Source organism: Rhincodon typus, chromosome 2, assembly GCF_021869965.1.
Source record: "Rhincodon typus isolate 14 chromosome 2, sRhiTyp1.1, whole genome shotgun sequence".
Classification (NCBI taxonomy): Eukaryota; Metazoa; Chordata; class Chondrichthyes; order Orectolobiformes; family Rhincodontidae; genus Rhincodon; species Rhincodon typus.
The window spans coordinates 1,492,195-1,510,089 of record NC_063333.1 but is presented as its reverse complement, the minus strand read 5'-3'; the positions used below and the strand labels follow the sequence as shown (position 1 = coordinate 1,510,089).

General features: G+C 46.9%; 1 protein-coding gene across 1 annotated transcript in view; it reads right to left on the bottom strand.

Annotated features, from left to right (window-relative positions):
• The window catches only part of wdr97 (WD repeat domain 97), a 78,236-nt gene that overhangs the window by 3,695 nt on the left and 56,646 nt on the right, over positions 1–17,895 (bottom strand). Inside the window, exons 17-20 of the mRNA XM_048617495.1 lie at positions 16,095–16,292; positions 10,734–10,855; positions 4,360–4,528; positions 1,573–1,677 (exon numbers count right to left, since the gene is read on the bottom strand). Coding sequence (XP_048473452.1) covers positions 1,573–1,677; positions 4,360–4,528; positions 10,734–10,855; positions 16,095–16,292 — 594 coding nt within the window. The remainder of the gene's footprint in view (positions 1–1,572; positions 1,678–4,359; positions 4,529–10,733; positions 10,856–16,094; positions 16,293–17,895) is intronic.

Here is a 17,895-nt window from a genome sequence, read left to right as displayed (position 1 = left end):
GCCGTTAAACCCCATCCGAACCCCAAACCCAGCCGTTAAACCCCATCCGAACCCCAAACCCAGCTTCTAATCCCCATCCGAACCCCAAACCCAGCCTCTAATCCCCATCTGAACCCCAAACCCAGCCGTTAATCCCCATCTGAACCCCAAACACAGCTGCTAATCCCCATCTGAACCCCAAACACAGCTGCTAATCCCCATCTGAACCCCAAACATAGCTGCTAATCCCCATCTGAACCCCAAACACAGCTGCTAATCCCCATCTGAACCCCAATCCCAGCCGTTAAACCCCATCCGAACCCCAAACACAGCTGTTAAACCCCATCTGAACCCCAAACACAGCTGCTAATCCCCATCTGAGCCCCAATCCCAGCCGTTAAACCCCATCTGAACCCCAAACCCAGCCTCTAATCCCCATCTGAACCCCAAACACAGCTTCTAATCCCCATCCGAATCCCAAACCCAGCCTCTAATCCCCATCTGAACCCCAAACCCAGCCGTTAATCCCCATCTGAACCCCAAACACAGCTGCTAATCCCCATCTGAACCCCAAACACAGCTGCTAATCCCCATCTGAACCCCAATCCCAGCCGTTAAACCCCATCCGAACCCCAAACACAGCTGCTAATCCCCATCTGAACCCCAATCCCAGCCGTTAAACCCCATCCGAACCCCAAACACAGCTGTTAAACCCCATCTGAACCCCAAACACAGCTGCTAATCCCCATCTGAGCCCCAATCCCAGCCGTTAAACCCCATCTGAACCCCAAACCCAGCCTCTAATCCCCATCTGAACCCCAAACACAGCTGCTAAACCCCATCTGAACCCCAATCCCAGCCGTTAAACCCCATCCGAACCCCAAACCCAGCCATTAAACCCCATCTGAACCCCAAACCCAGCCTCTAATCCCCATCTGAACCCCAAACACAGCTGTTAAACCCCATCTGAACCCCAACCCTGCCTCTAATCCCCATCTGAACCCCAAACACAGCTGTTAAACACCATCTGAACCCCAAACCCAACCACAAATCCCCATCTGAACCCCAAACCCAGTTTCACATCCTCATCTAAACCCCAAACCCAGCTGTTAATCCCCATCTGAACCCCAAACCCAGCCACGAATCCCCATCTGGACCCCAAGCCCAGCATCTAACCTGCAAAGCCGTACCCACCAGCTCTCAGACCCTGCCTAACCCCACCCCCAAACCCACAGCTGCACCCCATAACCTGTCTCCAGTTCTCTGGTCTCCATATGAACCGCAATCCTTACAACCATATGAACCAAAGTAGCTATCCCTCAATTCCGCAGTCACCAAATGAACCCTGTAATGTGCCCCAAAAACCATATTGGGACTCCTCCAGTCCCCACCAAATGTTTCAATCCTCATTCCCCAAAGACAGTGAATCCCAATGTCCTCACCCCAATCTGAACATCCTAATCAGATCCTAGCCCCAATCCCAATCTCACTGGGATTGGGGGGATTGAGTGGGGGTTAAAACTGACCACTTGACTGCCAAACCAAAGAGGTTATTGAGTCCGAGACGCAGCCTGCTCTGTTCCCCATACAAACCAAATCTGCAGGGCTCTCAGAGGGGGAGGGATTTCGTGGAACTGGTATAGTCCCTCTCAATGTCTTCCCCTTCTTCAGTGACTTCAAGGCTGTTTGGATATGCTCCTGAGGAAGGAAGGAAAGGATTAACAACCACTTCATTCAGCATTGTAAGACCATAGGAGCATTTGGTTGTCGAGTCTGCTCTGCCACTCAATGAGATCATGGCTGATCTGGTCATCCTCAACTCCACTTTGTTGCCTTTTCCCCAGAACTCTCGCTTTCCTTCCTGATTAAAACTCCATCTCTCAGCCTTGATATACTTAAAGATGCTTACAGCCTCAACAGCCTTCTGTGATAAAGAATTCCACAGATTCACTCCCTTTGAGATAAGATTCCTCCTCATCTCTGTGTTAAATGGGTAATCCTTACTCTGAGATGATGCCCTCTGGCCCTAGACTCTCCCACAAGGGGAAACAAGCTCTCTACATCTACCCTAAGAATCTCGTGTGTCAATAAAGTGGTCTCTCATTCTTCCAAACTCCTGTGAGTACAGACAGGCCCAGCCTATTCAAAAACAAAAACAGAAATTGCTGAAAAAGCTCAGCTGGTCTGGCAGCGTCCGTGAAGAGAAATCAGAGTTAATGTTTCGGATCTGGTGACCCTTCCTCAGAACACAACCTACTCAACGTCTCCCTACACTTGATCAGCCAAGTGAACCTTCTCTGAACTGCCTTCAATGCTGGTATATCTTTCCTCAGGTAAATGGCCTTAAACTAGGGAGAAGAAATAGCCCAGATAACTTCAGGCTGGTCCACCTAACCAGAGTGATGGTCAAGTTATTTGAAGACATTCTAAGGGTCAAGTCGAGCCGTTGTGTAGAAAGACACAGATTGATTACTGTCAGTCAATGTGGATGTATTACAGGAAACCAGAGCTGGCTGGTTTCAGTAAGTTTGAACAAAATGTTCTTAATCTGGTAACTAAGAGAGGGGGGTGAGGGTGACAGCAAGTTTTGTGGTGCAGTGGGCAGTGAACCTGTCTCTGAGCTAGAAGCTCCAATATCCCAGGACTTGGTGGAAGGTTCGTTTATCGTGTGGACGGACAGGTTGATGATGGCAGGCAGTGAGAGGTCTCCTGGTCAACCAGTGAAGCTTCAGGGTATAGCCACAAATAGGGAAACAGTTTTAGGGACTCTGATGTAAATGATTGTTCTGTCTGCGTCATGTGTCGAAACATGGACTAAGTCCAACAAATCAGGTCAATGTGTGTTTAGGTCAATTATTGAGAGGTTAATGGAGTGAAAATGAAAAGTGGACTGGGATACAAGGGTAGCTGTATACTGCTCAGGCTTAAGGCAAGTGGCAAATTAAATTCAACCCAGAGAAGTGAGAGTTGATGCATTGGGTAGGTCAAATGAGACAAAGGATTACAGAGTGAATGGGAGGAGGCAGAGAAGTGTAGAGGATGTGAGGGACCTTGAGGTTAATGTCTACAATATCCCTGAAGGTAGCAGGAGAGGCTGATAAAGTGGTTTATCAACTATGTTCTTTTATTAACACAGGCCTAGATTGTAAGAGCAGGGGGCTGCATAAGTGTACAAAATTTTACAGGAAAGATGTGGAAGCGTTGGAAAAGGTGCAGAGGAGATTTACCAGGATGTTGCCTGGAATGGAGGGAAGGTCTTACGAGGAAAGGTTGAGAGAGCTAGGGCTTTTCTTTTTAGAACGACAAAGGATAAGAGGTGACTTGATAGAGGTGTACAAAATGATCCGAGGTATAGATATAGTAGACAGCCAGAGACTTTTTCCTAGGGTGGAGGTAGCTATTACGAGGGGGCATAGTTTTAAAGTGAGTGGAGGTAGATATAGGGGAGATGACAGAGGTAGGTTCTTTACTCAGAGAGTGGTCGGGGCATGGAATGCATTGCTGGAGAGGGTAGTGGAGTCGGCCTCATTAGGAGCATTTAAGCGGCTATTAGATAGCCATATGGATGATAGTATAAGGTAGGGGTGGAGGTTAAATAGACCTTAGGATTAGAGTAAAATTTCGGCACAACATCGTGGGCCGAAGGGCCTGTACTGTGCTGCACTGTTCTATGTTCTATGTACAAAATGGGAGTAGGCCATTCTGCCCCTTGAGCTTACTCCCCCAGAACTATGTCAGAACTGAATAAAATACTAGTTATACCACAGCTAGAGTACTGTGTACAGTGCAGGTCACTTACATGCGATCACACAAGTGGGTACAAAGGAGGCCGGGAACACAGGACTGAGGAGCAGGAGGAAAGCATTCTGCCTCTGCACCATGTCTGATCCCCTCCTAAACCTTCGACTCCTTTGTCTTTCAAAACACTATTTAACGCAGCCTTGAGTAAAGTCAATGACCCAGTCCCTGGGAAAGTGAAGGTTGGGCAGGAATCCCATGGAGTTTAGAAGGAGACACAATTTTGTTAAAACATGAGATTTTGAGGAGACTGGATAGAGTAAGGAAATCTAAACTTTGGGCCATGTCTTAAAAGGAGGAGCTATTATTTTTAATCTGAGACAAGGGTAGATTTCCTCTCTTTCCGCAGTCTGTGGACTCCTATCCTATAGATAGTAGTGGGGCTCCAGATCAGCCGTGATCATATTGACAGGCAGAGTAGGCTTGAAGGGCTGAATGGCCTACTCCTGGTAAATACATTTCGGAAATGGCACACTTCCCACAACTCAGTCAAGCCTGTCTCACAATAATGTAACAATCAACGGCCAAATCAATGACCTACTGACAACCAATTGATAATTAACAGCCTCCCCAACCTGTTACCTTGAATTTCCGAGTCCACTTCTTAAGCCAGGCGCTGCTTAAATGCTGGAGCTTTTGTTTGTTTGAGGTCCTGGCCTCATCAAAGGCAATCCATGAATTCATCTCCGTCTCAAAGAAATTGTGAGGATCAAGCAGTCCAATGTCAGCAAGGAGAAGCATAATGTTATTCCTGGGAAAGAAAACAAGGGAGCACGAGAGAACAGTGACTGGTCTCCCCAATCCTTCTATAAACTCAACATTGGGTCATGGGAGTGTGTCTGGACTAATTAACCCAGAGGCCCAGGCTAATGCTTAGGGTGGGGGGACAGGTTCAAATCCCACCACATTAACATTTATTTAATGAAATCTGGGAATGAAAGCTAGTCTTCGTGATGGTGGCTCTCATCAATCGTTATAAAAACCCATCTGGTTCACAAATGTCCTTTAGGGAAAGAAACTGCCATCCTTACCTGGCCTGGTATACATGTGACTCCAGACCCACAGCAATGTGGCAGGAGGATGTGAGGTGAAGGGGCTCGGTTGAGGAGATTAGAACATAGAACAGTACAGCACTGTACGGGCCCTTCAGCCCATAATGTTGTGCCGAACTTTTACCCTAAACCTAAGGTCTATCTAACCTCCACCCCTATCTTATACTATCATCCATATGCCTATCTAATAGCCGCTTAAATACCCCTAATGAGGCCGACTCCACTACCCTCTCCGGCAATGCATTCCACAAATTGAGATTGCCTGAGGGATCAGACTCTTCAGATGGAAATGCTTGTTTTTGGAAGTTTGTGGAAATGCTGAAGGAGGATAATTCATTGTGTACGGTGTGGGTGGTGAGAGGGAATCTGTTCAGGAAGGGGTGAGGAGTGGAAGAACAGGAGCTGGGGTAGATACAGCTCAGGGGCTCATCAGTGCGAACGGAAGGGAATGCTTGATTCTGCAGACAGCAGGCCATATTGGGAACAGCCCAGTGGAAAATCACATCATCAGGAGAATTTGGGAAAATGGAATGGAATCTGTGGAGGAAGCAACAAATAAGGAGGGATAGACAATAATGTGTGTGGAAGTTGGTGGGTTTATAATGAAATGGAAACAGAGAAGCTGAGCAAGGGAAGGGGAGTATTGAGATGGACCAGGTGAAGGTGAGAGAAGGGTGAAAATTGGGAACATTGCCAATTACTTCACTTCTAGGTGGGAACAGGAGGTGGTGAGAATATACTCATCAAGATATTAGAATAAGAGGTGACAGGTTGTTGGGGGGGTGGGTGCTGGAACAAGACTGGGGCTCATGTGGGTACACCTTTTATTTGGTGAGAGTGAGTAGTGTTGAAAGGGAGATTGTTCAAAATGAGAATGATGACTATCTGATGGACAAGGGTGCTAGTGGAATTCTTTTTCTATTCATTTGTGGGATGTGGGTGTCACTGGCTGGGCCCACAATTTATTGCCCATCCCTAGTTGCCCCTGAGAAGGTGGTGGTGAGCTGCCTTCTTGAGCCGCTGCAGTCTACCCGCTGTGGATTGACTCACAATGCCCTTAGGGAGGGAATTCCATGATTTTGACGCAGTCACAGTGAAGGAACAGCAATATATTTCCAAGTCAGGGAGGTGAGTGGATTGGAGGGGAACTTGCAGGGGGTGGTGTTCCCATGAATCTGCTGCCCTTGTCCTTCTAGATGGAAGTGGCTGTGGGTTTGGAAGGTGCTGCCTGAGGATCGTTGGTGAATTTCTGCAGAGCATCCTGCAGGTAGTACACACTGCTGCTACTGAGCATCGGTGGTGGAAGGAGTGGATACTTGTGGATGTGGTGCCAATCAAGCGGCTGCTTTGTCCTGGATGGTGTCAAGCTTCTTGAGTGTTGTTGGGGCTGCACTCATCCAGGCAAGTGGGGAGTATTCCATCACACTCCTGACTTGTGCCTTGTAGATGGTGGACAGGCTTTGGGGAGTCAGGAGGTGAGTTCTCACTGCAGTATTCCCAGCTTCTGGCCTGCTCTTGTAGCCACTGTGTTAATGTGGTGAGTCCATTTCAGTTTCTGGTCAATGGTAACCCCCAGGATGTTGATAGTGGGGGATTCAGTGATGGTAACATTGAATGTCAAGGGGTGGTGGTAAGATTGTCTTTTATTGGTGATGGTCATAGCCTGACATTTGTGTGGCGTGAATGTCACTTGCCACTTGTCAGCCCAAGCCTGGATATTCTCTAGATCTCGTTGCATTTGAACACAGACTGCTTCAGTATCTGAGGAGTCACAAATGGTGCTGAACATTGTGCAATCATCGGCGAACATCCCCATTTCTGACCTTATGATGGAGGGAAGGTCATTGGTGAAGCAGCTGAAGATGGTTAGGACTAGGACACTACCCTGAGGAACTCCTGCAGAGATGCCCTGGAGTGGAGATGACTGACCCCAAACAGCTACAACCATCTTCCTATGTGTCAGGTATGACCCCAACCACCAGAAAGTTTGCCCCCTGATACCTATTGATTCCAGTTTTGCTCGGGCTCCTTGATGCCACACTTGGTCGAATTTAGCCTTGATATCAAGGGCTGTCACTCTCACCTCACCTCTGGAATTCAGCTCTTTTGTCCATGTTTGAACCAAGGCTGTAATGAGGTCAGGAGCTGAGTGGGCCTGGCGGAACCCAAACTGGGCGTCACTGAGCAGGTTATTGCTGAGCAGGTGCTGCTTGATAGCACTGTTACTGACAACTTACATCACTTTACTGATGATCGAGAGGAGACTGATGGGGCGGTAACTAGCCGGGTTTGATTTGTCCTGCTTTGTGTGTGCAGGACATACCTGGGCAATTTTCCATATTGTCGGGTTAGATCCCAGTGTTGTAACTGTACTGGAACAGCTTGGCGAGGGGAGCAGCAAGTTCTGGAGCACAAGTCTTCAGTACTACTGCCGGAATATTGTCAGGGCCCGTAGCCTTTGCAGTATCCAGTGTCTCCAACCGTTTCTTGATATCACGTGGAGTGAATTGAATTGGCTGAAGACTGGTATCTGTAATGTTGGGGACCACAGGAGGAGGGAGAGATGGATCATCCACTCGGCTCTTCTGGCTGAAGATCGCTGTGAATACTTCAGCCTTATCTTTTGCCCTGATGTGCTGGGCTCTTCCACCATTGAGGATGGGGATATTTGTGGAGCCTCCTCCTCCAGTGAGTTGTTTAATTGTCCACCACCATTCACGACTGAGTGTGGCAGGACTGCAGAGCTTAGATCTGATCCGTTGGTTGTGGGATTACTTAGCTCTGTCTATCACTTACTGCTTTCGCTGTTTGGCGTGCAAGTATTCCTGTTTGGTGGCTTCATCAGGTTGACACCTCATCTTCAGGTATGCCTGATGCTGCTCCTGCACTCTCCATTGAACCAGGGTTGATCCCCTGGCTTGATGGTAATGGTTGAGGGGGGGATATACCGGGCCATGAGGTTACAGATTGTGCTGGAGTACAATTCTGCTGCTGTTGATGGCCCACAGCGTCTCATGGATGCCCAGTCTTGAGTTGCTAGATCTGTGCGAAGTCTATCCCATTTAGCACGGTGATAATGCCACACAACACAATGGAGGTTGTTCTCAATGTGAAGTCGGGACTTCGCCTCCACAAGGACAGAGCGATGGTCAGTCTTACCGATACTGTCATGGACAGATACATCTGCAGTCAGCAGATTAGTAAGGATGAGATCAAGTATGTTTTTCCCTCTTGTTGGTTCCCTCACCACCTGCCGCAGACCCAGTCTAGCAGCTACGTCCTTTAGGACCCGACCAGCTCGATCAGTAGTACTGCTGCCGAGCCACTCTTGGTGGTGGACATTGAAATCCCCTACCCAGAGTACATTTTGTGCCCTTGCCATCCTCAGTGCTTCCTCCAAGTGTTGCTCAACATGAAGGAGTACCGATTCACCAGCTGAGGGAGGACGGTACGTGGTAATCAGCAGGAGGTTTCCTTGCCCGTGTTTAACCTGAAGCCATGAGATTTCATGGGGTCCGGAATCAATGTTGAGGACTCCCAGAGTAACTCCCTCCAGACTGTATCCCATGTGCCGCCCCCTCTGCTGGGTCTGTCCTGCCAGTGGGACAGGTCATATCCAGGGATGGTGATGGTGGTGTGTGGGACATTGTCTGTAAGGTATGACTCTGTGAGTATGACTGTGTCAGGCTGTTACTTGACTAGTCTGTGAGACAGCTCTCCCAACTTTGGCACTAACCCCCAGATGTTAGTGGGGAAGACCTTGCAGGGTCGACAGGGCTGTTTCTGCCGTTGTCTTTTCCAGTGCCCAGGTCGATGCCAGGTGATCCGACCGGCTTCATTTCTTTGAGACTTTGAGGTGATTGGTACAACTGAATGGCTTGCTAGGCCATTTCAGAGGGCAGTTGAGAGTCAACCACATTGCTGTGGGTCTGGAGTCACATGTAGGCCAGACCAGGTAAGGATAGCAGTTTCCTTCCCTGAAGGACATTAGTGAACCAGATGGGTTTTTCTAACAATCGGCAATGATTTCATGGTGGTCAGTAGATTCTTAATTCCAGACTTTTTCCAGTTAATGAATTCCACTATCTGCCATGGTGAGATTCGAACCCAGGTCCCCAGAACATTGGTTAGGTCTCTGGATTAATAATCTAGCGATAATACCATGGTGTTGGGGTAGTATATTTATGTGGATAAAGAATTGGCTCATGGGCAGGAAACAGTGACTGGGGATAAGGGGTTGTTTTTCAGGTTGGTAACCTATAACCAGTGGAGTTCCACAGGGATCAGTGCTGGGACCACAACTGTTTACAATAAATACTAATGACTTGGAGAAAGGCATTGTCGCTAAAATTGCAATTGGCATGAAAAGGTTATAAAGAGAGGGATACAAACAGTTTACAGAGAGATATTGATAGAGTATTGTTTAAATGGAGAAAAATTACAGGAAGCAGCAACACAGCAGGAATTGGGTGGGTGGGGGGGAATTGTGCACGAAACACAGAAAGCTAGCACACACAGTGCAGCAGGTAGTCAGGAAGGCTCATGGAATATTGGCCCTTATTTCAGTGGGGTTGGGATTTAAGATTCGGGACGTCTTACTGCAGCTGTACAAGGTGCTGGTGAGACCGCATCTGGAGCACCGTGAGCAGTTATGGCCCACTTATCTAAGGAAAGATATTGTTTCACTGGGGGCAGCTCAGAGAAGGTTCACTCTGATGATCCCTGGTATGAGGGGATTGTATTATGAGCCAAATCTAAACAGGTTGGGACTCTACTCACTGGAGTTTAGAAGAATGAGAGATTATCTCATTGAAACATAGCGGATTCTTAAGGGGCTTGACAGGGTCAATGCTGAGAGGATGTTTCCCCCCATGGGAGAGTCTAGGAACAGAGGGCACAGTCTCAGAGTAAAGGGGCACCAATTGAAGACTGGGATGGGGAGAAATTTCTTCTCCCAGAGGGTTGTGAGTCTTTGAAACTCCTTACCACAGAGAGCTGTGGGGGCAGAGTCTTTGAGAATATTTCAAGTTGAGATAGATTGTTGATTAGCTTGGGAATCAAGGGTTAGGGGGAAAGGGCAGGAAAGGGGACATGAGGAAAGTCTGATCAGCCACGATCCTGTTGGATGGTGGAGCAGGCTCAAAGGGCCAAGTGGCCTACATTTGTTTGTTAAGTTCTGACAAGTCAGGAGTGTGATGGAATACTCCCCACTTGCCTGGATGGGTGTAGCCCCAACAACACTCAAGAAGCTTGACATCATCCAAGAGAAAGCAGCCCGCTTGATCAGCACCACATCCATAAACATTCACTCCCTCCACCACCTCACAATTCATTAAGGATGGATAATAAATGCTGGTTTTACTAATAATGTGGCGATGGTGGTGTTGGACTGGGATGGACAAAGTCATAAGTCACATGACACCAGGTTATAGACCAAGTGACACGTTACCTGATGAAGGAGCAGCGCTCCGAAAGTTTGTGATTTCAAATAAACCTGTTGGACTGTAACGTGGTGTCACGTGATTTCTGGTTTTGGCTAATGACAAATTCAGAACAATTAATAAACATATTGCTAAAAAGAGAGGCATGTTGCCAAAGCTCCTCAGCTACGCACACATCAGGATTGATAGCAAGAATACCAGATTTCAAACAATCACAACAATTTATGCTGCAGGTGAAAAGGGTGCTGATTGGCTGGTAAGACAACTGCGATTGGCTGGTAAGACAACTGCGATTGGCTGAGGCAGCGGTATAAATGGAGATTTGGTATTCTTGTGATTTAATCCTGGTGAAGGATGAAAAGGTGCAACGGTGTCTCCCTTCGATCAATATTCAAGGTCTGTACAACCAAACCATGTGAATAGATGTAACATTTCCCCTTCCATTTGTTGTGAGGTTACAAACCTGAGCATAATGTCTGACTGAAGGTACTGAACCATTAACTCCACCAGCAGCTCTAGGCTGTTCGGTGTTAACTCCTTCAGAGCCCACAGGGCAGCACGGATAAAATTTTCTTGTGGTTGGATCTACAAACAAAAAGAAAATTATTACAGGCACTGCCACAAAAACATCCTGTGAAGGAAAAAGAAATAAAATGCTGCAGGTACTGATAAGCTGAAACTTAAATCCAGAAACACTGATGGTCTCAGGGAACCTCTAGAGAGAGAAGTGAGGGAGAGTGAGAATGAGAGTGAGAGTGAGAAAGTGAGAGAGAAAATGAGAGAGACAGTGAATGAGAGAGAGAGATTGAGTGTGACAGAGACAGAAAGAGTGAGTGAGAATGTGAGAGTGTATGAGACAGAGTGTGTTGGAGAGTGAGAGAGAGTGAGGGTGACAGTGAGTGAGAGAGAGAGAGTGGGTGTGAGAGAGACAGAGAGAGACAGAGAGAGAATGTGAGAAAGTGTGAGTGAGTGTGAGAGACAGTGAAAGAGTGAGAGAGAGTAAGAGAGAGAGAATGTGAGAGAGAGAAAGAGTGAGTGAAATAGTGAGACAGTGAGTGAAAAAGAGAGAGAGAATGTGAGAGAGTGAGTGAGAGAGAATGAGATAGAGTATGAGAGAGTGAGTGAGAGAGATACAGAGAGAGAGAATGAGAGAGTGAGAGAGAGAGAATGTGGGTTACTGTTTCAGCATCACCCCTCCCCTCTCCCCCCTGCCCATCCCCCTGGTCTCGGATCAATCTCTGCTCTCACCCTAAGGTAATGGGTTTCACTAATGCCACTCTTTCTTTACACAGAAAGAGGCAGTTCAGTCCTACTAAACCACATTGCTGTTTCCCCCTCACACTCCCTCTTCATCTCACCCTGGCGGCTGATGACCAATTTAAAATTGTCGAATCGGGCATACAGTGTGGCCTGGGAGCTCCATACCTCAGTACACAGGGCTGTGTTCTCTAAGAGCAGAACAAACATGTACACACACTGCGCCTGTTTCAACTCAACAGGTGATAGCCATTCACTAGTTCATTTCTCAGAGCTATGCCCTGTCCAATCAGAATCAATCTGTTTGACTTAACATTTAAACAAAGCTACGCAGTTGATTGTCAATCATCATTCATTGGTGCATTCTCCATGGCAATGCCTCCACCAACTAGAATCTACTTGTCAGCCGATCAGCATTATCCTCTCACTTTGTTTCTGCCTGTGTATTGGTATTCTTGTGAAGTGTCCTGATGAGTGCAAGACAAAAAGTTTCACCAACATGTGTCTTTTTCAGCAAAGCATTGGAAAGGGTGCAGAGGAGATTTACCAGGATGTTGCCTGGTATGGAGGGAAGGTCTTATGAGGAAAGGCTGAGGGACTTGAGGCTGTTTTCGTTAGAGAGAAGAAGGTTAAGAGGTGATTGACAGAGACATACAAGATGATCAGAGGATTAGATAAGGTGGACAGTGGGAGCCTTTTTCCTCGGATGGTGATGGCTAGCACGAGGGGACACAGCTTTAAATTGAGGGGTGATAGATATAGGACAGATGTCAGAGGTAGGTTCTTTACTCAGAGAGTAGTAAGGGCGTGGAATGCCCTGCCTGCAAAAATAGTAGACTCGCCAAATTTAAGGGCATTTAAATGGTCATTGGATAAACATATGGATGATAATGGAATAGTTTAGGTTAGATGGGCTTCAGATTGGTTTCACAGGTCGGCGCAACATCGAGGGCCGAGGGGCCTGTACTGCGCTGTAATGTTCTATGTTCTATGTTCTATGTTCCAGCTTGACTATTCGAAGTATCAGTAGAATGACACACTGTCAGGAAAGGTCTGGTTTTAAAAGCCTGTTTGTTAGACCAGAGCTAAATACAGTTAACAGGAATGAAGCTAATTGAGAGTGATTCATGTTTAACTTTAGTGGTTAGTGTAATCAGCACAGGTAGGAGTCCACTTACTCAAGGACAGTGTGAAAATGCAATCAGTCAAGTCTGTTCCTCAAAGGATTCCAGAAAAGTTAAATCAAGACCAAACAAAAACCAAAAGAACTGTGGATGCTGTAAATGAGGAACAAAAACTGAAATTGCTGGAAAAGCTTCTGAGGAAGGGTCACCGGACCCGAAACATTAACTTTAATTTTCTCTTCACAGATGCTGCCAGACCTGCTGAGCTTTTCCAGCCACTTTGTTGTTTGAGTAGACTATCTATGATATAAATAAATATTCCTGTTTACGCGAACAGACTCTGGAAGGAACAAAAACAGAAGTTGCTGGAAAAGCTCAGCAGGCCTGGCAGCATCCATGACGAGAAACATCAGAGTTAACGTTTCAGATCTGGTGACCCTTCCTCAGAACGCAGCTCAGTTAACTCTGATTTTTTCTCTTCACAGATGCTGCCAGACCTGCTGAGCTTTTCCAGCAACTTCTGTTTTTGTTCCTGATTTACAGCATCCGCAATTCTTTCGGTTTTTATTTAGAATCTGAAAGGATATGAGAGTAGATATCGTATAAAGACTTACTGAGGACAGCTGACATCAGCAAAATATGGCTTATAAAATGTTCATCAAAAAGCCAGGAACTCTCAGAGACAAAAAGACAATGCAATCCGTTCCTAGAGTGTATTCCACTTTGACTGCGAGTGTCTGACTGAAAAGAGTAATCACAAACAAATGGAAGATGGACAAGTATTCTCTTCAGTGTCTGCCAAATGAAATCTTTTCATGATCCATGAGGACCACACAACACTGACTAGGGCAGGCAATGGCCTGGTGGTATTATCGTTAGACTATTAACCCAGGGAATGTTCTGGGGACCCAGGTTTGAATCCTGCTGTGATGGGTGGTAGAATTTGATTTTTCTGCAATGCAGTGCCTGGGAGGGCAGTTGAAATGAGAAACCTCACAACCTTTAAAAAGTACTCAGATGAACATTGAAATGGGATAACATGCAAGGCTGTGGGCCCAGTGCCGAAAGGTGGTGCTAGAGTAGCTTTGCTGGTAAAGGCCTGATGCGCAAAGAGCTTCCTCTGTATTGTATGGTTCTAACTATCTGTGGTAGAGAATTCCAGTTATTCATTCATTAACGGTAGTTGTTTCTTTTTCCTTAGGCTGGGGGATTTCAAGACTAGGGGACACAATTTTAAGGTGACACTAGAGAGATTTACAAATGACATGAGGGACAAATGTTTTACACAGAGGGTGGCTCGTACACAATTATGGGTACAATTACAATGTTTAAAAGACATTTGGAAAAGTACATGAATAGGAAAGGTTTGGAGGGATAGGGGCCAGGAGCAGGCAGGTGCGACTAGTTTAGTTTGATATTATGGTCAGCACAGACTGGTTGGACCGAAGGGTCTCCATTTTAAATGAGTCTCCACTTATTATGTGACTAGTTTGAGACTCCCCCACTAGTTATAGAGATCCATCGCCAGAAAAAGGTCTGTCAGCTCATTGCATCTGTGTCAGTTTACAAAGTGGGTAAACTGACAATTCTTCAGGGATCTATAGACGACTCCCACCCATCAGTTCTTTCCTTTCCTGTTCCCTTATTTCCAGCCAAACTGATTCCATATCACAATCTATTGCATGAATATTACTGATCACCCCTGCGCCGGTTTATTAACAACACTAACTCACCTCCCTTTCCTTTTAAACTTTTCTCCTGGAATGTTGATTACTGCTGGAATATGAAGCTCCCAGTGCTGGTCAGCTGTAACCATGTCTCTGTGAATGGACGTCAAGTCATATTCACTTATTTCTATCCGTACCACATTGATCCTGGTACAAACGTTGCGTGTACTCAGATAAAGAACTTTAAGCTTTGATTATTTTCTCTGGTTCGAAGCAGGATGAGGCCACTCAGCACCACCATTCAATAAGATGATGGCTGATCTGTTTATGTTTCCAATCCCACATTCACATCTCCCACTCCCTCTAACATTTGATCCTCCTCCCAAACAGGAATCTATTCACCTCCACCTTAAAGATATTTAATGATCCCTCCCCCACTGCAGAGCATTCCAAAGTAACACAATAACTCGGGAGAAAATATTCCCTCGTTAGGGCGAACCATAAATTTAAAACAGTGCCCCCAGTTCTCAACTCACCCATAAGGAAAAACATCCTTTCCACTTTCACCTTGTCAAGGCTATTCAGGTTCTTACACTTCGACCTAGTCAATCCTCACTCTAAACTCCAAGACCTGTCTGTCCCACCTTTCCTCATAAGGCAACCCACTCATTCCAGCTATCACCCTGTAAATCTCCTCTGACCCGTCTCCAATACATTTACATCCTTCCTTAAATAAGGGGACCAAGACACGGTATTTGAGATGTGGTCTGAACAATGCCCTGTATTACTGAAATGCCCTGTTTATCTGTTCAATTCCTCTGGTAGTAAAGGAGAGCCTCCCATTAGCCTTTTCATTCTGGGCAGTACCTCTCACACAAACGCTTCCATCCCTCTGTGTTTTGGAATTCTGCAGTCGCTCTCTGTTTAAGTGACACACTGCTTTATCAATCTTCCTATCAAACGACAGAACCTCACATTTTCCCACATTATACTCCACCTGCCAGATTATTAGTCATTGACTAAGTCTATCTATATCCATCTGCAGTTTCCTGATATTTTCTTCACAACACATCTCCCTACCCTGCTCAGTATCACCTGAGAATTTACACTTTCATTCACCTCATCTAAGTCATTGATATAATTGTGATGTGGGAGGTGGCAGTGTTGGACTGGGGTAGACAAAGTCAGAAATCACACGACACCTGGTTACAGTCCAACAGGTTTATTTGAAAACACAAGCTTTCGGAACGCTGCTCCCTTCATTTCACCTGACGAAGGGGCAGTGCTCTGAAAGCTTATGATTTCAAATAAAGCTGTTGGACTGTAACCTGGTGTCATGTAACTTATGACACTGATAGATTTGCAAAAGGTTGAGAGCCCTGCAAGACTGAATTCGCCACATTGTCAGTCAGACAAAGACCTATCGATCTACAGACCCTGTTCTCTGTTGACCAGCCAATCTTATCTCCGTGCCACTATGAGTTTCTATTTTCCACAATGAACTCTAATGCAGCAGCTGATCAAATTCCTTCTGGAAATCCAGGTACAGTATGTCTACAGGGTCCTCTTTATCCACGGCACCTATTATTCCTTCAAGGAAGCTCTTGGTTGAACATCATTCACATCATTCCCCTTACCTTACTGATTATTCGCTTGAGTGTTTCAAAATACAGCCTGTTTAACTGGCGTTTCTCACACGACCCCCATGACAGATGTGAATCTGATTGGATTGTAGCTGAATGTGAGATTGCTAAGTCCCAGCTGACAGGGTCATACCTTCTGGTCTGGTGGTGATGGACCGTTGAGGGCAGTAATCAGGGCATCGTGGGCCATTGTGGTGACATTGGAGGGCTGGGACTGCAGCAGGAACACCAGGGCTTTCACAATACCCTCCTTCACATCGTAATCAACAGTCCTCAAGATCATGATGAGCATCTCCGCAAACGCTGTCTCCGTTAGATCCTGCGGAAAGATCTACAATGTTTGGGGGGAGCAGGAAAGAAAACCAGATGATTAGCGAAGGGAAAGCATAGGGTCTCCGGTGGGAAGGTGACTGGTCACTGAGCTGTCAGCCCAGCTGCATACAACAGGCTCCCATCTCAGTTGGGCTACAAGGCCCCCTACACTACAGGATGGGCACTGCCCTGTCAGAATCTGATGCGTCTGTCCTGAATACCTGATTTTATCACCTGCTCTGCATCATAACAGGCAGACACACGCAGACAAGCAGGCAGCTGCAACATTCCAGACCATTACTGGAATCCTGAATCTCTTCAAGCTTTTGGAGGGACTGGAGGGTTTGAGTAACAAGGAGAGGCTGGATAGGCTGGGACTATTCTCCCTGGAATGTAAGAGGTCGAGGGGTGACCTTGTAGAGGTTTATAAAAGCATGAAGGGCACGGATACAGTGAATACCCAAGGTCTTTTCCCTAGGGTAGGGAAGTCTACAGGGCATAGGTTTAAGGTGAGAGATGTAAGATTTAAAAGGGACCTAAGGGGCAACTTTTTCACACAGAGGGTGGTGCGTGTATGGAATGAACTGCCACAGGAAGTGGGTGGAGTTTGGTACAATTACAACATTTAAAAGGCACCTGGATGGGTATGTGAACAGGAAAGGTTTAGAGGGATATGGGCCAAATGCTGGCAAATGGGACTAGTTCAGTTTAGGATATATGGTCAGCATGGACGAGTTGGGCTGAAGGGCCTGTTTCTGAGCCGTATGTCAGCACAAACTCTATTAATAGTCACAGCAGTGATGAGAACACACCCCCCCCCACCCCCCCCAGGGTCTCCGCATCAGGACCCCAGTGCCCAATCTGACACAAACACATAGAACGGTGGAGAAATTCAGCAGATATGGTAACGTCTTTGGAGAAAGAAACTGAGTTAACGTTTTGGGTCCAGTGACCCTTGTTTAGAACACACTCTGGGAAAGCACCTCAATAACCATTAGCTCATAACAATGCTCCAAACCTAAAAACCCTCACCCAGACAGGGATCATTATCACCAAGTAAGATGGCAGCAGGGTAAGTCGTTCCATTTGGAGCTCCACTCGGCTCGTCACATCTAGTTCGTTTTCCTTTCTTTTTTCTTCTTCTCGTCTCTGCAGTGATTCTATCCCCCTGCCAACCCACAGCCCGTTAATTACCTACTGAAGGAGTCGGGAAGGAGTCGGGTCATGTGGCGGGAGCTAAACACGTGGGTCATGTCCTGTAGCAATGTGGGTGGTGAGAGCGGGGACGGCGAGAGCGGGGACGGTGAGAGCGGGGACGACGAGAGTGGGGACGGCGAGAGTGGGGACGGTGAGAGCGGGGACGGCGAGAGCGGGCACGACGAGAGCGGGGACGGCGAGAGCGGGGACGGCGAGAGTGGGGACGGTGAGAGTGGGGACGGTGAGGCAGTGACGGCGAGGCAGTGACGGGGTATGAACTCACTCTCACCTGGGCACAGATCTCACTCTCACCTGGGCACATAGCTCACTCTCACCTGCGCACAGAGCTCACTCTCACCTGGGCACAGAACTCACTCTCACCTGGGTATGGCCTCACTCTCACCTGGGTATGAGTTCACTCTCAC